Below are 18,977 nucleotides of genomic sequence, written 5' to 3' on the forward strand. Positions count from 1 at the left end.
GTGAAGCTGAAAGTGTCGGAAGGGGGCGGCAGAAACCAGGGTCGGATCCACTCTCGGCCCGAGCTTTCTTCTTTCTTCCTTCCATTCTCCACTTTTTCCCTTTCTTGCTTTCTTTCCCCTTCCTTTCCCTTAGTATTCCTGCTCCCTCTCCATCTCCATCTCCCCATTCCATCAACGCATTATGCTGTACACGCCCGAGTCATCAATCACAACATCCTGCTGAGAGTATTCAGTATGGTATTGAAACAATCTCCTCTTCTGTCCAGCTCGAACAGAGCAAACCACTGCTCATGCCTCTCGCCCACCCAAAATAGCATCAGCCGCTAGTGAGGCTCGCCGCTGTTTGAGGATCCCGGATTCTCAGCAACCCCAATTTTCGATCGTCTCATCATGAAACCCCCACCGTTCGCGCTCTGGGTCCAAGAACCCCCCAAGAATGGGCTCGGATCATTCTTTTCCCTCGCAGCTGCCTCCCAATCGCTCAATTGCTCAATTGCACCCTCAAATCAAGCCTTCCGCATGTGATGTGGATGAAAACACCTGTTCGACCGGAGAATTGACCAATCCACTACCTCATACAATCACGAAGATCCACACTTGTCTTCCGCGGGAATGTGAAGTCCCTCACAGACACACCGCCTCCGAGCAGCCCTCCAGGTAGGGAAGAACCCCGAAGCTATCGAAGTTTCGACCAAGCATCCACCCTCTTTTGCAACCGGCTTTAAGGTTTAGCTCAGGAGGCTCTCCGGTCGATCCACCCAAGAAGGATGCCCTTCCACCGAACTCGGGATGCGATAGGTCCGCTTCCTTAGCCTAGTCGGAAAGAATCTCTGTGCTAAGCACGCCCGACGAGTTTGGCTCCGAACACCCTCGAGGGACCGAGACTATTGTCCCTGCTCCAGAGTCCAGCCAAACATGTTCTTCAAATTGAGTTTCGTCCTCAATCTACAGACTAAGAATAGCCACTTGTGGTCGGCCATTAACCCCGAACTTCTCCACCACCCGCGTCTCGGCCTGCTCCAGTAACCATTGTTTGGATTTTCCTGTTCGGTACAGCAGGTGTTCTACCCACGGTCTGCTCTCTCATATCCGGGAAAGCTTCAGGTACAACTCATTTTGGCTTCATTCAAGCTGGTGTCACTCCTCTCGGCAGTGTCAATCGCAATCAAGACAAACATGAGCCAACAGCAGAGACCACAACCTACTTTCAGGGCAACTGTTCGGATGATTGATGGTCTGTAGTTGCTGTTCATGTTGTTCGCACACGGACCATGTCGTGAGACCCATACAGAACCAAAGCAGAACCTGGATCTCTAGCGCGTTTCAACGCGACGAATTTGGAGTCTCCCCAGCCGGTCCCCTCGCTTTTTGCTATGGTGATGGTCCATTCCCCATTGCACGATGTGCTTGTGCAACCGCTCGGCCTTAGGTCACCATCACGCAAGAGGAGTCCAGGCTACACATGGACCACATCGTGATCCCAACGGACCCCGGTCTAGCCTACCCCTGTCTGAGAACCACGGTCGAGGGTTCCCTTTAAGCCAGGATGGTCAGGCACCTTACCCAAAGGGCGCTTCACGACTGGCGAGGACTCGCCTTTCTGCCGTGATCCGGGAAAGAGAGTGAGATCCCCTTCGGGACGATCACAGACCCTCAAACACGAAGGGTTTCATGGCCGATTCTCGAAATAGATCATCCCGAACCTCATCCGGCCTCGAAGGCTTGCGAGAATCAAGATAAAAGGCGTCTTCATCCTCGCGTTTCTGTTCTTTTTTCCATCATCATCCTTCATCCACTTCTCTCTTTCTCTTTCTTTCCTCTCTCCTAAACCTCAAAAAACCATTGCTCTGGTAGCATTTCCTTCGTTCTCACACGATTATCTAGCTATAATCGTTTTCCTACCCTCCACGCTTCTTTCTTTCTCACTCTTGTCAACCTTTTCAAACTGGTACGTATAGCGCCGCTTGTGCTCTACGGCCAGTAACTGACACCAGCAGAAATCACGATGCGTGTTTCCAAGGTTTCCGCCGCGACTGTGCTCGCTTCGACCGTCTCCGTCAATGCGATTCCCATTCCCTGTCTCCTTCCCTTCCTGAGCGGCGCTGGTAGCCTCTTCGGAAGCTCGGGTCTGGGAGCCAGCTTGGGCGGCAGCGGCAGTGCTGATTTGGGCGCCAGCCTGGGCGCCGGTGCCAGCGGTAGCGGCAGCGGAAGTGCCGGTCTGGGTGCTGGACTTGGAGGAAACGCGGCTGCCAGCCTTGGTGCGAACGCTGGTCTGGGCGCTGGTCTGGGCGCCGGCCTGAGCGGTCTCTTCGGCGGCAGCGGTAGCGGTAGTGCTAGTGCCACTGGCAGCGGCAGCGCTGGTCTGGGAGCCGGAGCCGATCTGGGTGCCGGAGCCGATCTGGGTGCCAACGCCGGTCTTGGTGCTGGCGCCAGCCTTGGTGCTGGCGCTGGTCTCGGCGCCGGTGCCGCTGCTACTCCTTCTGCTGGCCTGGGTGCTGGTGCTGGCCTCGGTGCTAGCGCTGGTCTGGGTGCTGGTGCCGATCTGGGTGCTGGTGCCTCCGGTGGTGCCTCCGGTGGTGCTTCCGGCGGTGCTTCCGGCAGCGCTGGCCTGGGTGCTGGAGCTGATCTTGGCGCGAGCGCTGGTCTGGGCGCTGGTGCTAGCCTTGGTGCTGGCGCTGGTCTCGGTGCCGGTGCCGCTGCTACCCCCTCTGCTGGCCTGGGTGCCGGTGCCGGCCTCGGTGGTAGCGCTGGTCTCAGCGGTAGTGCTGGTCTCGGTGGCAGCGCCGGTCTCGGTGCCGGTGCTGGTCTCGGTGGCTCTGGTGATGTTTCTGGCAGCGGCAGCGGCAGCGCTGGTGCCACTCCTACTGGTGATGTCGGTGTTTCCCCTGTTGCAACTGGAGCTGCTGGTGGTAGCGGTGATGTCTCTGGTGGTGCCTCTGGCGATCTCTCTGGCAGCGGCGGTGTCTCTGGCGGTGCTTCGGGCGGTCTTTCCGGCGGTGCCTCCGGCGGTGTTTCTGGCAGCGGCAGCGGCAGCGGTGATGTTTCCGGCGGTGCTTCCGGCGACCTCTCTGGCAGCGGTGGTGTTTCTGGCGGTGCCTCTGGCGGTGCTTCCGGCGGTGTCTCCGGCGGTGCTTCTGGTGATCTCTCTGGCAGCGGTAGCGGTGATGTTTCTGGCAGTGCTTCCGGTGACCTCTCTGGCAGCGGCGGTGTCTCCGGCGGCGCTACTCCTACTGTTGTGGCTGGCCCCAGCGGTACTACTGTCTCCTTCGGGACTACCACCAGCGTCTCCCTTCCCGGTGGTGGTCTCACGGCTGGCGTATCGGGCAGCGGCAGCGTCAGCGGCAGCGGCAGCGGTGATGCTGGCGTAGGTGCTGATACCGGAGCTGACACTGGTGCGGGTGCTGACACCGGGGCAGGCGCAGGTGGTGATGCAGGACTCGACGCGGGAGCTGGCGGCGACGCCAGCGCCGATGCTAACGCCAGCGCTACTGCCAATGCTTCGGCTGATGGAGATGCTGATGCCAATGCTGATGCTGACGCCACCGCTACTGGTGGCGGTTCTGCCACTGCTAACGCTAATGCGGAGGCTTCTGGCTCGGGACACGCCAGTGCTAACGCCTCTGCCAACGCCTCGGCCAGTGCTTGAGGTGAGCTTCGCTTCTTTCTTGGATTGAGAGAATTCTAGACTAACCTGGCCCACAGTCAATTCCGCACCTGTCAATGCGACAAACAACAACAACTACTCCCTCACTCTGGATCGCCGACCGCCATCGTGATCCCTCTTTGGCATGAAACTCACTCCCTTTTGAAGTGGTTTGGAGGATGATGAATCAGGAATTTTTGCTTATAGTCATTCGTTTATAATTGTGTTTTGATCATGAGACTGTCTAATACCGACATGTTATTTTTAGCTAGGAAAAGCTGCTCTAATCTCTTGCTACAGCAATGCACACACAGCTTGAAATCGTCTTTCTTGGTTGTTTGTTCTTTCTATACCAATAAAAAACCCCCGAATGACCGACTGGCTCCACTAATCCCAAACCCCCGATTGGGGGGGTGGAACCACTGGTGCTGCACGGTTAGTGCTTATGGCCGGCAAATCCTTGCCCCAAAGGAATTCAAGCCTCATCGCAGAGACGAATCATCTGGGCCAGTCTTAGCACTAAGACTGTAGTTCGATGCAGCTGCATCCGGCGCCCCAACGCCTCCCTCCTCAGCCTCTCTCCGTTTGTCGCACCACCCTTTCCCAATTCTTCCAGCATCATATAAGCTCCACAAGTTCCCCAGTCACTCAATTCACCCCTGCTCTCTTTCAATATCATACTCACTACCACCCAGAATGCCACCCCCAAATCTCCGACCGTGCAAAGTCCTCATCGCCGGGGGCGGCATCAGCGGGCTCACCCTGGCGCTCTCGCTGGAGAAGCACGGCGTCGACTACCTGCTCCTCGAGGCATACCCGGATCTGGCCCCGCGACGCGGCGGCGGCATCGCCGTGATGCCGAACGGCGCGCGCATTCTGGACCAACTGGGCTGTTTCGAGGACCTCTATCAGCGGGCAGGGGGCAGTGCGGTGTCGCGGCTATATCTTCGCGGGCCCGACGGCCAAGTCCTGGCTATCGTCGATCACACGGACAAGGATTTGACAGAGAGGTAGTCTCCCACCTCGGGACTTATTTATGCCTTAAGGCGAACCTACGATCATCTAATGCACTACTCGCACAGACACGGCTACCCAAACATCTGGGTCGACCGCCACCACCTCCTCCGCACGCTGCACGACCACATCACCGACAAATCCCGACTCCTGCCGAACAAACGCATCACGACCGTGCACCACCTCCCCGACGGCGTCGAAGTCACCACCGCCGACGGCAGCACGTACCGAGGGGAGATCCTCGTCGGCGCGGACGGGACCCACTCGACCGTGCGGCAGGCGATCGTCGCGCGGGCCACCGCGCTCGGTCTGGGGAAGGAGTACTCCGAAGAAGAGCGTATGCTTCCCCCCCCCTCTATCCTTCCTTACCCTGCATAATTCCCCGATTCTGACCGACAGTGAAGAAATCCCCTCCACCTACGACTGCATCTTCGGCCTCTCGCCGTACCACCCGGGTCTCGCGGAGGCAGGAGAAGAGAGCACCCTCCAATTCATCCTGGGCGACCACCAGTCCTACATCGTGGGCACCTCCGGCCCCGCCAACCGCTCCTGGTGGTTCTTGGTCATGAACCGGGGCGCCATCCACCACGGGGCGGAGATCCCGACGTACGATGCCGCAGATAAGGCGCGGGTGCTCCGCGCGCATGCAAGCGATCAAATCACTCCGACTGTGACGTTGGCGGATCTGATGAGTGCTGGGCCGGTGGAGACGGTGTACACGCCCCTGCGGGAGTGGGTGTATTCGCGATGGCATCTGGGGAGGATGGGGGTGGTTGGGGATGCGGCGCATAAGGTGAGCTTAGCTTTCCTTCTCTTGGCACTACGGGTTGAAAAGGTGTGTGGGGAGTGGGGTTGGGACTGGGCTAATGAGGATACTGTTGGGGATGGGGGCAGATGACGACGGTGCTCGCGCAAGGCGGCAATCAAGCTATTGAAAGCGCAGCCGCGATGACGAATAGTCTGCTGAAGGTGCTGGCGAATGGGCGTGTGGGGAGCTTGACGGACGGCGAGATTGAGGCGATGTTCGAGGAGGTGCAGGTATTACGTGCCCCACGAGCCAGGGACATGATGGAGGCGTCTGGCAAGAAGCAGCGCGCGGATGCGATGGAGACGCCGGAGCTGAAGCATTTCTCGATGCACGTGTTCCCCAAGATCATTGGGCCGGGCACGTTTCGCCGGTGGAAAGAGTATTTGGTCGGGGCGGTGTCGTTGCGCGGGTTGCCGGTCCCGCATCGGAAGAGGGTGGTGCCTTTTGATGACGAGGTTGAGCGTGCGACTGAGGGGGTGGGGAGGGTGGTGGCTAAGTTGTAGAGGCGAGTTGGTCTGCTGTTGGGCTGGGGTGCTGTGGGTATGTCTCAATGAGGGGGATAAGAGCGATGATCCTGAGGTACGCCGTAGGGCTGGGGGCATCAGGTGATCATCACCATCACCATCATGGAGCAAAAGAAAGACATGGATGTCTGGACTCTCGATGCACTCAGGACTCGGAATGGTTCCTGATCCACATTGAGTTTCATTGAAGCCTAAAGCTTATTCTGGGTCATGACGTCATGTATATTCACCCTGCAAATCTTCTTTGTCCTGGACTTGAACATACTTTTGTAACCTCAACCTCAACCTCACCTCACCACCCCGAGATGTTACACCACCAGCCAAACTCATGAGCACCCCACTGTTCGTGGCCGAGGAAGTGCTGTGCACCTACCCCATCAGCACGGTGTACGACTCGTGCCCACGCTACCTGTTCTATGCTCTCCTGCTCGCCACCTGCGTGACCCGGTGGACGGGGTGGCTCTCCGACGTCTTCCTGGGAGCCGCGGCGACCTACGCGGGAACAGCCGCTCTGGAGGCCTTCATCCTGGTCTCCAGCCCACCGCAAAATGCTCCTTCAAACCCAGTGACCCTGCCCTACATCTCACCCAACAACACGGCCCTCCTAGCCAGCCTGACCCCGTCCTTCCCCTCCCTAATCACCAACACCACAACCCTGCTCATCACCCCCGCCACCATCGACCTCGACGCCGACGCCGTCCTGGCCATCGTGGTAACGGCCTACCTGATCTTCCTGCCCCTGCAAACCTGGTCGCGGGCCTTCACACACTCCCGCGCGCGCTTCATCCTCTTCTCGCTCTGGCACGTCCTCATGCTGGCAGGCACGATCAGCGCCCTGATCTACTGGCCGCGCGTGCGCAACACGCCGACGCAGTACGCCTTCTGCGCGCCGGACTACTTCCCGCCGGAGGCGACGGTGTCCAGCGACGGGTGGCAGGCGTGGCAGCGGCCGACGCCGTCGTGGAATAGCAGCGTGTGGGCGATCTTCAGCAACACGACGCTCTTCAACTCGCTGGCGACGGTGTGCTACTACCCGTGCTTCAACACGACGCAGCCGCTGCGCCAGCAGTCCGCGCTCGAGGCCGCCGTCGCCGACACCGCGGCCGACCACACCGCGCGCTCCGCCTTCTGGTCGCGCATCCTCTACTCCGAGCGCTACATCTACAGCCTCATCGCGCTGACCCTCGTCGTCAACGCCCTCCTCCTCCTGTTCCGGTGTCTGCCGTACCGCTCGCGCATCCCCTCCTCGCGCGTGCGCACCATCTGGCGCGAGCGCGCCGCCATCGCCCGCGGGTTTCGCGCGGACTGGTTCGCCGTCGTGCATGCCGCTTCGCTCCCCTCCCCCCAGCATCCCGGCGGCGATCCCGCTACTACCGGGGAGGAGGGGGTCGCCACCGGGAACCGAGGAAGCGACAGCAGCATCCTCGAGAAAACGCGCGCCACCCTCGCGACCGCCACGACAGCGCCCCGGGCCATCACCTGCCTCCTGCACCTGCACACCCTCGGCTCCCTCGTGCGGCTGCTGCTCGACCTGTGCATCCTGTTCGCCGTCGTGTTCAGTATCGTCATCAGCCCCCTGACCGTGCTCGCCTTCGTCGCCTGGATCGAGTACTACATCCACGAGGACGGGCCGGCCCAGGAGACGCCCAAGCAGGTCGGGCAGTGGGCGCCGTTAGCGTCGATTGGGTTCCTGGTGGTATCGGCCGGGATCCTCAAGTTGAAGGTGTGGGTGGCGCCGCGGCGGGAGATTGAGTGGGAGATCGAGCAGGTTTGGGGACGGCTGAAGCGGTTGGAGGGGATGATTGTTTAGGTTTAGGTTTTAGCTTTTCATGACTCATGAATTGAGGTGAAAGGGGGGTGTTTTTTTTTTTTTTTTTTTTTCCATGTATAACCCCATGACTGGGCGCGGTGGGGTGCACTCTCCAGCGTAAGCCTTCTCTGTACGATAATTCTCTGTGAAAGGAAGTCAATCCCAAAAGGATCCTACACTCTACCCCCAATCTCCCCCTCCAACCGATTCGCCAAATCCATCAGTTCCCGGGGTTCCATCCCCAGCCCGATCGTCGAGTGGATCGCCAGGTACTCCCATTCCCAGTCTGTGGATGGATCGTGCGGCGCGACAGTGACGTCCAACCCACTACCACCACGCATGGCCTCGGCAACAGCATGGCTAGGTTCTTGTAGCTGCTGCCCCTGCTGCCGCTCTACCTCCCCAGGCGACCCCGCACTACCACCAGCAACCGGCGTAATCGGCCCCATCATCACGCGCAGATTCTCCAGCTCGGCGCGCCGCATCGGCGCCGCCAGGTTGCCCTTGGAGACGATCTTCTCGAGCACGCAGTCGATGTGCTCGGCCCAGCGGTTCTGGTCTGGGATCAAGGCCGGGGCGATGGCCTGGATGACGTGGAGGATGAAGGCGGAGGCGAAGGCGTCTTCGATCTGGAAGGGGAGGAAGGATTCTTCGCGTGCGTCAGCATGTGCTTGGGCTGGGGGGGGGGGGGGGGGGGGGGGGCGTACCGATCAGATCCTCGTCCGCCAGCGTGCGGAGGGTCTGTAGCACCGTCAGCGCGGACTCGACGCAGCACTGGAGCAGCGAGGCGACGGTGGCGGAGAGGCCGATGGCGACGCGGGAGGAGGCGCGCTCGATGTGCGTGTGCAGCGCGCACATGACCAAGGGTCGGGTCGTGAGGACGATGCTCTTGCCTTTCTGTCAGCATTCTGTTTGGGGACTTTGATCGGGGAAGCGGGATGGGCAGGCTGGGGAGGATGGAGGCGCGTACGTGGTGATACCCTAGGACCAACCGCGTCGCCGTCCGCGACGCCCGGCTCAATGCCGCGGGGAACTCGGCGTTCAGGAACCCGGTGAGATCCTGCGAGAGCTCGGCCAGGTTCCGCAGGATGGCCTGCGTGTCTTTGATGAGTGTGCCGGTAGAGTCGGGTCCCACGCCGTACACCGCTGGAGTTTCCTTGGTTAGGGATATTGAGATGAATGCAGAGGGTTGGGAGTGAATGTACTCGTCAGGATCCTCGCGTTTAGTCTCGCGAGGCGCACGTGGAAGGTAATCGTCTTCTCGTCCACCGCTCCATCGCTGAAGAGCCGCACGGTGATGTCCTCGTCGCGGATGGAGCTGGGCGCCCCGATCAGGGCGGCGAATTCCCGGTCCAGCATGTAGACGATCCAGAAGATGGTCCGGCATTGGTGCGAGAATTCCGCCCCGTTCAGCTCCTCCGGCACGTGGCGGTGGATGCCTTCGATGATGCAGAAGCGGAGGGCGAAGCCGATCTATCCCTTATCAGTATTGTACTGTACAGTGCGGGTAGACTACCAGGAACGAGGGAGGGAACACACGTGCTGAAATGCCGCGACCCGCATATCGATCGACTGGAAGTACAGCGCGGCGAGTGTCAGGGTGCGGATGCACTGCAGAGGATCGGGATACATCCCCGACAGGTCCGGCATGAGGGACATCGCGCGCGCGGCGTACTGATACCCCGACGGCGGGGCATTCGGCGGGTGATTCTGTGCCAGGAAGGCTTTTCCAAAAGCGAGGACTAGAAGATACTGTGCGTACCACAGACGCATCGATACAACTTTCGTGGCGGGGTCGGTGTAGAACTCGTGCAGGTGGCGGAGGAAGGAAGCGCTGTCGATGATGTAGAATAGTGTCCCCAGGTAGTACTTGACGGTGTGGAAGAGATACAGCCCGTAGTCGATCGGGGGTAGATGGCAGACTTCAGGCACCTCGTCCATCGGCAGGGGTCGCCATTTGAGGGCGAAGGCTGAGGCGTCGACGTTCCATGGGTCCGGAGGACAGTTGGCGTCGGGGACATGCTTGCCTAGCAGGGCGAGCACGCGGCGGCAGAAGGACCAGGAGGAGGTGGGACCCATGTACCCTGATTCTGGGTTAATGCTGTGGGCATGGATGGTGGGGAGGCAGCTCACAGAATCGTCCGTCCGGGGACTGTGCAAATGAGTATTCTACCAGAGGGTTTCGAGAGAACTTCGACCGCAGTCCGTCTCTTTCTGGTTGGGAATCATGCTCCGACGGGGCTGCTGGATGTGTCAGTACGAAGTGGTTAGGACGGAAGAGGCGACCTACGGTTGGCCTCGACATGCGATTGGAAGCCCGAGTATTCATCTTGATGCTCTAGAACCGATGGTTGCGAGAAGACGAACGAGTCTCCGTCTTCGGTCGAGGTGCGTACATCGGCGTAACGCACAGTTGCAGCCGCACTATGGCGACGCTCGAGATCACGCAGGTAGCTGCATTCGCACCATCAGCCATTGACTAATAGATACCATCGTAGCTATCCGGCTACCTCTCCGGCACCGAGACCCTTGCTTCCTCCACTGCATAGTGACATGGTTTCTTGCTCCGGGCGCAACGCCCACAGGGATTTGACCCGGAGCACTTGACCTTCATGGACCGACATCGTACGCAGCTGGAAATGAGTTAGTTCATATTGTTTGACAGACACCACAGCTAGACTCACGCCTTCTGACATTTCTTGTAGACCCTCGATTGCTCTGCATTGCGAAGAGACATGTCGATATCATCGTATCGGAGGATAGTTCCGATCAGTTGATGCGTGGAGAGAAAAAGTCGGACGAGGCTGGAGCCTGAGGCTGAGCTGCGACTGCTGACTAATGCATGAAGGCGATTCCTGGTTTGGCTCCATCAAACAAACCGACCACAAGAGTCGCCACGGATGACACCAGGACTAGAAAGTAAATGATAGAACCATACGTCAATTGATATCTGCTTATCTTTGGAACACCAAGTTCACTGAAGGGCTTATCACACGGAACCCCCGATTTCGGAGCGGCCATCCGAAACCCCGCCGGAGATTGCACCAACATTCGCAATTCTCCCACTTATCCTCGATGATTCATTCACCCAACCACCGGACACACACACACACACACACACACACACACACACACACACACACATACACACACACAACACACCAACACATACATAACATGGATCCTCAATCGACACTAGCGATCATCGGATGCGGTACCAAGCTGCCCCCTCACCTCAACACTTGTACCACATAAAACTAACCCAACCACCAGGAAACATGGGCTCCGCGATCCTGAGCGGGATCCTCGACGCCACGCGCGCCGACCCGACCACCAGCCCGTTCGGGCGCATCATCGCCTGCACCAAGACCGAGCAGTCCGCCCACAGACTCCGCGAGCAGTACGCGCAGGACCGGTCGCGGGTGGAGGTGCGCGCCGACGCGAACCTGGCCACCGTGCGCGAGGCCGACTACGTCATGCTGGGGTGCAAGCCGTACCTGGTGGAGGCGGTCATCGCGGCCGACGGGATGGCCGACGCGCTGGCGGAGAAGTTCATCATCAGCGTGATCGCGGGCAAAACCCCGGCCGTGCTGGCGGGGTATATCACCGAGTATGCCAGTGCCGAGGTCCAGGCGTCCGCGCGGCCGTCCGTGGCGCGGGCGATCCCCAACGTGGCGGCCAGCGTGCGCGAGTCGATGACCGTCGTGGAATTACCGGCGGAGTGTGCGGCGGCGAACCGCGGGGTGGTGGAGTGGATGTTCGCGCAGCTGGGGCAGGTGAAGGTGGTCGCGCCGGAGCTGTTTGACCTGGGGTCGATGCTGGTCGCCATGCTGGCCCCGGTTTCTGTCGCGGTGGACGGGATCCTCGATGGCTGCGTGGCGGAGGGGATGCGCCGGGCGGAGGCCTCGGAGATGACGGCGCAGTGTCTGCTGGGGCTGGCGCAGTTGCTCAAGAGCGGCGTCCATCCGGCGGTGCTGCGCGAGAGCATCTCCTCGCCCCGGGGGTGCACGATTCAGAGCCTGTTGACGGTGGAGAAGGCCGGGGTACGCAGTGCGTTCGCTGAGGCGATCATCAACGGCACGCGGCATTTGCATGAGTTGCAGAAGAAGCAATAGACAAGACTAGATAGACCGGGGTTCAAGAGACGTAATGCGAGTCGCATCTACCGAACTTGCTCAGCTACAACCTTCCCCATGGCTATTCCACGTCTGTAGGCCCTAAGCTCCTCATGTGATCGGATGAGGTCCCATCTGAATATAGTGTGCAGGGTATATGACTGTATAGCATCTGCACTGTCCCTGTCTCAGCAGAAGAAGTGGAACCCAAGGCCCGTACGAGAAAAGCCAATCCCCAAGTCTCAACACCTTCCCTCAAGCATTCGATCATGCCACTCACGGAAAGTACCAAACACTACGCCAAAAACCCTTCACCAGTAAGCTCAGTGCCCCAAAAACCCTGCACCCTCAGCCAACCAACTCTACTCCTTATTCAACGGCTCCCGAACCGCCGAAATATACTACCACCAGAATCAGCCACACAATCACCACTACCTCCGACAAAAACAAAGGAAAAACATACCGGAATAATCTGCGCCTTCTCCAAGTCCCACACCCCACTCTTGGCGTAGATATCATTGTTGATCAGCTCGTGCACCTCCTCCACCGTCTCCCCGGTCACCACGATCATACTCCCCTTGAAGGAAAGGAGCTTGCCCTCTTCCGGGTGGGCGTCGACCATCGCGCCTGCAGCCTGAAGTCAATGATTTGGATCTTACTCCAGAGAAAATTACCAGAAGATATGTGTTGAGACTACAGGTAGTGGTTGGGACAGACTTACCGCCGACGACCATCTTTCCCGCCTCGATGAGGGGGTTTAGTTCCGCGTAGTGCGTACTATGAATCGGAGTTAGTTATGTGGCAGGGGGATTGAGGGCCAGAAGACGTACGGCCGGACTTGCAGGCGGAGGTCGAGGACGTTGGGCTTGTCGGGGAGGATGCAGAGCCATTCTTTCTTCTTGGGGGGTGCGGTGGTTAGGGTGCGGAGGGGGAGGTGGCGGTGAAGCAGGGGGGAGGGAAAAGATCTGATGAGGCGGAGGAGAGACATGTTGACGGATGGGATGTATGGAATGGGGAAGGGTCAATGGTTTGTGATGATGTACAGGGTGGATGAATTGTTGATCGACGCCGACGCGTGGGCGGAAAACGCGGGGAAACCCGGCCGAGGAAGGGCGTTCCGATAGTCGGTCGGAGTGGAAATCCGATGTGGCGGAGTTGGCTGTGGCTGTGCTGTGCGGTGGCTGTCACCATTTTACCCCTTCTGGCGATCTGCACGCTTTGCTATACCTTCAGTGGCAATGCAAATGAGGACTATGCTCGCAAGCCTTTCCTTGACAATCACTCGGTCTTTCTCACTCCTACTGTACCACATAATGTCATCAAGACAATATTTACTCAGCTTTCTATCATATTCTATTAAGCATAAGACCACTTGAACATCTAAAAACGCCACATCTATTCCCATGGTATCATGAATCTAGTTTCCACCACCCTCAGTCTTCCTCTCCAACTCCCTCAACACCTCACTCTTCTCCACCTCGACCTCCCACTTTGTCCGCGGCCGCTCAAACGTCGACGAGATGCGCCCATACGCCACACCCCCCAACTGCGCCACGGGCCTCAACTTCTCCAGATCAATATGACTCCCCGCGGCATCGACGGCCCCCTCTTCGACCCAGAATCGCGTCGCCTTGATCAACACCACGGCCGACACACTCATCCCGGGGCTGTGGGCGGCGAACTCCTTGATCTCCAGCACGCGGCCCTCGACCGAGAAGACCGACTCGCGGACGCGCGACGGCGTGACGGTGGAGCTGGGCGCCTCGGTCAGCCCGCTGACCTCCCACTCCGAGACGCCGTAGGGGGCGTCGATGGCCGTGGCGTTGACGGCCTCGATCATCCCCTCGGAGACGGTGTTGATAACGCACTCGCCCGTCGCCTGCAGGTTGCGGTACGTGTCCTTGGCGCGCCCCGGCCGCGACGAGAACCCCACGATGAACAGCGGCGGGTCGTGGTCGACCACCTGGAAGTAGCTGAAGGGCGCCAGGTTCTTGGTCGCGCCGTCGCCGGAGACGGTGCTCAGGAACCCCACGGGTCGCGGGGCGATGCCCGACACCAGCAGCCGGTAGTTGTTGATGGCTGGGCGGGAGGCGGCGTACGGGTCGATCTCGCGGTGGGTTTTGCGGGCGCTGGCGCCGTGGTCCGGCACGCCTTGGCCGTAGGTCCAGCTTGGGTAGGGGGATTGGGTTACCGCGATTGGGGTGGGCGTGTGGTCGAAGGGTGCGCGGCTGGCTTCGGTCTGTGAGAAGTTGGAGATGTCTTGCACGATTTTGTAGTTGGCTTGCGCTGCTTTGGTGGCTGCTGCTGTTTCTTCATCCGGAGAGGAGGATGAGGCTGCTGCTGCTGCTGCTGCTGCTGCTGCTGCTGCTGAGGAACTCATTCGCAATTGACTGAGGGGACGAAGAGAGAGTGTCCCACTGAGATGCATAGGTCTGGTTCTTCTGTCAGCGGGTGTGCTGTGGATCTGGGATGACGGGAGGCTGACCTTGAAGTGAGGAGTCGACTGACTCTCTTTGCCGCTGTGGCCATTGGGCTGGGTCGTGTTGCGGTGGTGGTTCACAAAAACTTGTCTAGCTGGCTTCTAGGTAGTGTCACTTAGGATGAACTGTGTTTATAGATGAGCAGGAAAAGGCAGCTAGATCCTTAGATGCATTACGAAAGATGAATTTCTCCTGGCCTCGGCTTGCTTAGAAACCCGAGTCGGCGGGTGGGGCCGATCGGTAAGGCAGCTCCATCGGGGCGGCATCGGGGAAGGACGCCGATGCCGATCGGCTCATCGGAGTTATTATTCTATGGATAGCTTCTAGGGTTAATCCCTTCTTCTTATTGTGACATACTCACTGTACGTATCTTCAGCTAAACATAAAACCTCGGACCCTGCCCAATCTGCTGCGTACCCACTAACCGAGTAAAATGTTCCGTCGCGCCCTCTCTACCTCCCTTGCCACCACCTGTGGAATGCCCCTCCGAGCGTCCATACACCCCGGGCGCTGCAACATGCTCCCTCTCCAAGCGACCCGGGATAAAACCACGGTCTCAAGTATCTACACCGACAAATGCTATGCGCGTTGAGTCCAGCCCAGCCATAACACTAGCCTTTACATAGCTCCCACTAACCGTGAAAATCCCAGCCTTCGCCCACTACGTACGTCCTCTATATTCCCCGTGAACAAGCCCTAATACCCGTGCTGACCAGCACATCATCCATTCAGTCTCAAGCCATCAAAGCCGGTACCCACGTCTGGCTCTCCGGCCAGATCCCGGCCGACGCCCAAGGGAACCTGATCAAGGGGTCTGTGACGGAGAAAACCCAGGCCATCATCCAGAACACGGAGGCTATCCTCCAGAAGGCGGGGTCCGGGCTGGATCGGGTGGTTAAGGTTGTTGTTAATTTTGGGCCCTGTCATATGTCTTTTTTTTTTTTTTTTTTTTTTTTTTTTGTTTAAGTTTACCTGCCTGACTGGAGAAACAACAGGTGTACGTGACCGACGCCAGCACCATGCCCGAATTCGCCAGAGTGTATGACCCGGCGTTCCCGCATCGGCCGGCTCGGTCGATGGTGGAGGTGTCCAAGTTGCCGGCCGGGGTGGACATTCAGGTCGATTTCGTCGCGGTGATGTAGGGGATGTGATTTCTTGGAATAGGTGGAATTGCCGGATCGGGTCACCAGTGCAAGAGAGGATCGGATTAATAGCCACGATGAAGCCAGATGATAGCTGAGCTGGGTTCAGCTCAAGTGTAGTTCAAGTTGAGTTGAGAGCTTACTAAGAAGAAAAGCCACCGAGAGGTTATGCACTATAGTCGGGGGACCTTCAAGCACCAGGAATGAGGAAGGACAGGAAATGTTCCTGACAGATACGACAGCTAGAATCTAGCCAGAAGGAGAAGTAATAAAAAAAAAGAAAAAAAGAAAAAAAACCACTCCAACCTGCGCAGTTGGAGCTGGAATCTACGCAGGAACAGGTACAAAGCGTCACATGGCACAGAAAATGCATTGGGTTGCCGATAGCTGTCTCTCCTCTATCAACGAACACAGGATATCTATATACCAATATACCATCTAAGGAGGGTCATCCCCATAACTGATCAAGAGGAACTCCCCACAAGAAAAACAAGCTCCATACATGTGTGTGCCCACAAGCCTTGTGGTGGCATAGGCGGAGTCGTCATAGAACACATTGTCGCATCACCAATTCCCAAGAAAAAGAAGCAATAGCCAATGCGGAGAATCTTTGTGATATCAACAAGAAAATCAAAAATCAAAAAAGGGAAAGACATCAAACATTTGAAGGACATCAAAACTTCACCTGACAGTGAAGATCCTTCGGGGGTAATCGATTGCAAATTCAAAGCAGCACGGCTCCGACTGTACATGTATAAATGCGGGGAGAGGGGGGTATCTGGTGATTATTTTTTGTTGAAGCGGCAAAAGGCCTCAGGATTAGTAGGTCTCCTTGCGCTCCTGGCTCTCGCCACTGCTGAGGGCTAGCTCGGCCTTCTCGGACTCGTGGGCCACCTGGTGGGAGGGGATTTCCAGACCGACCTCGGCGGACATCTGGGCGATCTGCTCGGCGGTGAGCTTGGGGAGCTCGTTGGCGACCTGGTAGGGCCACTTCTTCTCCATGTGGGCCTTGGCGAAGATGATGTCGATCTCCTCGAGGTCGCGGCCGGCGGTCTCGGCGTAGAAGTACCAGGCGAAGGGGATGGCGATGAAGTTGATCAGCGCGAAGAACAGGTAGATGCCCCAGGAGCTGGAGGAGGAGAAGACGGGCGTGAACATGACGACGGCGAAGTTACAGATCCAGTTGGTGCAGGTCGAGGCGGCGGCGGCCATGGTCCGGGTGCGGAGGGGGTTGATCTCGGGGGGGTAGATCCAGGGGAGGGGCAGGGTCGTGAAGGCGAAGAAGACGATGAAGAGGAAGATACCCACGACCGCACCCTTGGAGTTGGACGTGGTGTCGTCGATCAGGCAGCCCATGGTGATGATGAAACTCAGCCCCTGGCCCAGGAACCCGATCAGGAACAGGTTGCGGCGACCGACCTTCTCGATCATGAAGAAGGAGGGGATGGTGGCCAGCGCGTACACGGTGGCGAAGACACCGCCCAGCACCAGGGAGAGACGGTGCTCCATCTGCAGGTTGGTCTCGAACAGCAGGGTCGAGTAGTAGATGGCGGCATTGCAGCCAGTGAACTGCTGGAAGAACTGACCCGAGCATCCGATCATCATGCGCTGGAACTCCTGGGTCTTACCGAAGGTAAACAGCGTCTTGAAGCTGGCCTTGTTATCCTGGGAGGCCTTGAGATCCGCCTTCATGAGGTTGTAGTCCGCCAGCACCTGGTCGGAGTCGGGGGAGAGGTCGTTCAGCGCGGCCAGCACCTCGCGCGCCTCCTGGTCGTGGCCGCGCATGACGAACCAGCGAGGGGACTCGGGGAGCATCAGGGCACCAACGGTGACCAGCACGGCGAAGATGATCTGGAAGGCAACGGGGAAGCGCCACTGCACCGAGGTGTCGACGTACGAGAGACCGAAATCGAGCCAGTAAGCGACGAAAGTACCGACGGCGATGATGGCACCCTCGAAGCAGACCAGGAAACCACGGTTGTGGGCTTTCGAGCATTCCGACTGCCAGACGGGGATAGTGGCCGTGTCCATGCCGTTGCCCAGGCCCGAGATGACACGACCCACGACGAACTGGCCCAGACCCCATTTGTCGCCGTAGGAGGCAGTAGAGATGACCGCGCCGATGGTCATGATGACACCACCCGCAACCAACAGAGGAGTCCGACCAATGCGCTCACCGAAGCAGAGAGTGAAGATGGCACCGAAGAAACAACCGAGCTCGTAACAGGCAGTGACGGCACCGCGAAGGACCGAAACGTGGTTGTCATCCTTGCCAGCGCCGGTAGCCAGGGCAGGGAACTCGGACGTAAACTGATCACCGGAGATGATACCGGACATCAGACCCTGATCATAACCGAAAAGTGAGAAACCCAGGACGGAGACGATGGTGATGGCCAAGCGGAGCTTGCGGCCCCGCAAGCCACATGTTGTTGTCCACATGTTGACTTAAGGAGATCGACCTTCTTTTCAAATCGGATACCAATCGAGGAAGAATGTTGGTATGCGTGACAATTGAAAGGAAGGGAGAGAGTAAAAAAAGAAAAAAGGGGGAGAGAGGTAAGGGATGGAGGTTTGACAAGTAGGAAGGGATCTCCCAACCAGGGCAAGGGCAGCAGCAGGAGGGTTTATGTATGTTTCGCGATGCAACCAAAATGCTCGAAATGCTGGAAATGCTTTGCTAATGCCGAGAGAAACATAAGACTTAAGTCGGGAAGTGGTATAGGGCATGTGTCGCGAGCCGCCAAGGGGGCCAAGAGGGCCAAGAGGGTTTAGAGGGTTTAGAGGGCTTAGAAGGAGGGACCACTGGGGCCATTCACACCGCATCAAAACCAATGAGATCTTTTGGGGCCCCGCGAAAAAAAAGCTCAGTTCGGGGTCTCAAAGCGCCATTGACGTCAGGGATTCAACCGCAACGCTACGCTGGTTGCGACTGTGCCGCTTGGCACTCGTCTGTGGTTCAGGGCACTGACTGCTCCCGGAAAGAGTAAGATTGCCGACCTTCAGGCTCTCTCCAGGTTACTGTTCTTGATGAATCTCATAGGAGATTGTTGATTAAGTTCCTATTCCCTGCTGATGCGGGGAGGGGAATGTGGAACAGTATTAACCGATCCAGCCATCCATCGATCAATCAAAATCGAGTCATCTTTGTCCAGCAGGGATGACAGCAGTCATCTCCCACATGGCCACGCCTCTCTCCCTCCCTCCCTCGCTCTCTCTCCATGCGGAGAGATAGCACATGGAGGGAGGGTCGGATTAAACCGGCGTGAGTGGTGGGAAACAGACCACTTGGCCAAGGGACTGAGGATCCACTCCATATGCACCAAGTGAGGATCTTCCCCTCTCTTTGCCCTAACGGGAACCCATCCCCCCCCCATCTTCTGCCAGCTCTCAGTCTAACCCTCACTCTCACCATGTCGAGTCAGTCCATTCAACGACGGTAAA

General features: G+C 58.2%; 9 protein-coding genes across 9 annotated transcripts; 5 read left to right on the forward strand and 4 right to left on the reverse strand.

The window, feature by feature from the left end:
* Positions 1 to 1,717: 1,717 nt before the first annotated feature.
* On the forward strand, positions 1,718 to 3,789 carry BO86DRAFT_775 (uncharacterized protein). The gene is made up of 2 exons (XM_025677664.1): positions 1,718 to 3,647; positions 3,703 to 3,789. Exon 1 carries the CDS (start codon positions 2,006 to 2,008, stop codon positions 3,644 to 3,646), a length of 1,641 nt encoding a protein of 546 aa, XP_025533183.1. The 5' UTR covers positions 1,718 to 2,005; the 3' UTR covers position 3,647; positions 3,703 to 3,789.
* A 550-nt stretch (positions 3,790 to 4,339) lies between these two features.
* On the forward strand, positions 4,340 to 5,968 carry BO86DRAFT_414459 (FAD-dependent oxidoreductase; the record flags this gene model as incomplete). Its single annotated transcript, XM_025674843.1, has 4 exons — positions 4,340 to 4,653; positions 4,690 to 4,994; positions 5,062 to 5,450; positions 5,552 to 5,968. The coding sequence occupies 4 exons, from the start codon at positions 4,340 to 4,342 to the stop codon at positions 5,966 to 5,968; spliced, it is 1,425 nt and encodes a 474-aa protein (XP_025533184.1).
* A 349-nt stretch (positions 5,969 to 6,317) lies between these two features.
* BO86DRAFT_301037 (uncharacterized protein) lies at positions 6,318 to 7,799 on the forward strand (the record flags this gene model as incomplete). Its single annotated transcript, XM_025667472.1, has 2 exons — positions 6,318 to 7,304; positions 7,374 to 7,799. 2 exons carry the CDS (start codon positions 6,318 to 6,320, stop codon positions 7,797 to 7,799), a joined length of 1,413 nt encoding a protein of 470 aa, XP_025533185.1.
* Positions 7,800 to 7,944: 145 nt separating this feature from the next.
* BO86DRAFT_405362 (Zn(II)2Cys6 transcription factor) lies at positions 7,945 to 10,536 on the reverse strand (the record flags this gene model as incomplete). Its single annotated transcript, XM_025674077.1, has 9 exons — positions 7,945 to 8,448; positions 8,507 to 8,687; positions 8,770 to 8,945; positions 9,005 to 9,272; positions 9,339 to 9,883; positions 9,933 to 10,040; positions 10,090 to 10,253; positions 10,310 to 10,432; positions 10,484 to 10,536. The coding sequence occupies 9 exons, from the start codon at positions 10,534 to 10,536 to the stop codon at positions 7,973 to 7,975; spliced, it is 2,094 nt and encodes a 697-aa protein (XP_025533186.1). The 3' UTR covers positions 7,945 to 7,972.
* A 401-nt stretch (positions 10,537 to 10,937) lies between these two features.
* BO86DRAFT_405363 (pyrroline-5-carboxylate reductase) lies at positions 10,938 to 11,914 on the forward strand (the record flags this gene model as incomplete). Its single annotated transcript, XM_025674078.1, has 2 exons — positions 10,938 to 11,013; positions 11,073 to 11,914. The coding sequence occupies exons 1-2, from the start codon at positions 10,977 to 10,979 to the stop codon at positions 11,912 to 11,914; spliced, it is 879 nt and encodes a 292-aa protein (XP_025533187.1). The 5' UTR covers positions 10,938 to 10,976.
* A 40-nt stretch (positions 11,915 to 11,954) lies between these two features.
* Positions 11,955 to 12,975, reverse strand: BO86DRAFT_452175 (YciI family protein). The gene is made up of 4 exons (XM_025676906.1): positions 12,745 to 12,975; positions 12,636 to 12,691; positions 12,378 to 12,541; positions 11,955 to 12,315 (listed from the first exon to the last, which is right to left on the reverse strand). The coding sequence occupies exons 1-4, from the start codon at positions 12,900 to 12,902 to the stop codon at positions 12,277 to 12,279; spliced, it is 417 nt and encodes a 138-aa protein (XP_025533188.1). The 5' UTR covers positions 12,903 to 12,975; the 3' UTR covers positions 11,955 to 12,276.
* Positions 12,976 to 13,204: 229 nt separating this feature from the next.
* Positions 13,205 to 14,491, reverse strand: BO86DRAFT_350982 (flavin reductase family protein). The gene is made up of 2 exons (XM_025669406.1): positions 14,400 to 14,491; positions 13,205 to 14,346 (listed from the first exon to the last, which is right to left on the reverse strand). Exons 1-2 carry the CDS (start codon positions 14,441 to 14,443, stop codon positions 13,332 to 13,334), a joined length of 1,059 nt encoding a protein of 352 aa, XP_025533189.1. The 5' UTR covers positions 14,444 to 14,491; the 3' UTR covers positions 13,205 to 13,331.
* Positions 14,492 to 14,827: 336 nt separating this feature from the next.
* BO86DRAFT_394099 (RidA family protein) lies at positions 14,828 to 15,536 on the forward strand (the record flags this gene model as incomplete). The annotated part of the gene is made up of 4 exons (XM_025673166.1): positions 14,828 to 14,981; positions 15,046 to 15,059; positions 15,127 to 15,294; positions 15,390 to 15,536. The coding sequence occupies 4 exons, from the start codon at positions 14,828 to 14,830 to the stop codon at positions 15,534 to 15,536; spliced, it is 483 nt and encodes a 160-aa protein (XP_025533190.1).
* Positions 15,537 to 15,893: 357 nt separating this feature from the next.
* On the reverse strand, positions 15,894 to 18,145 carry mfsA (glucose-inactivated glycerol proton symporter STL1). The gene has a single exon (XM_025670889.1). The coding sequence runs from the start codon at positions 17,973 to 17,975 to the stop codon at positions 16,356 to 16,358; it is 1,620 nt and encodes a 539-aa protein (XP_025533191.1). The 5' UTR covers positions 17,976 to 18,145; the 3' UTR covers positions 15,894 to 16,355.
* Between the last annotated feature and the right edge of the window lie 832 nt (positions 18,146 to 18,977).

The sequence above is a fragment of the Aspergillus japonicus genome (assembly GCF_003184785.1).
Source record: "Aspergillus japonicus CBS 114.51 unplaced genomic scaffold BO86scaffold_1, whole genome shotgun sequence".
In the NCBI taxonomy this organism is placed as follows: domain Eukaryota; kingdom Fungi; phylum Ascomycota; class Eurotiomycetes; order Eurotiales; family Aspergillaceae; genus Aspergillus; species Aspergillus japonicus.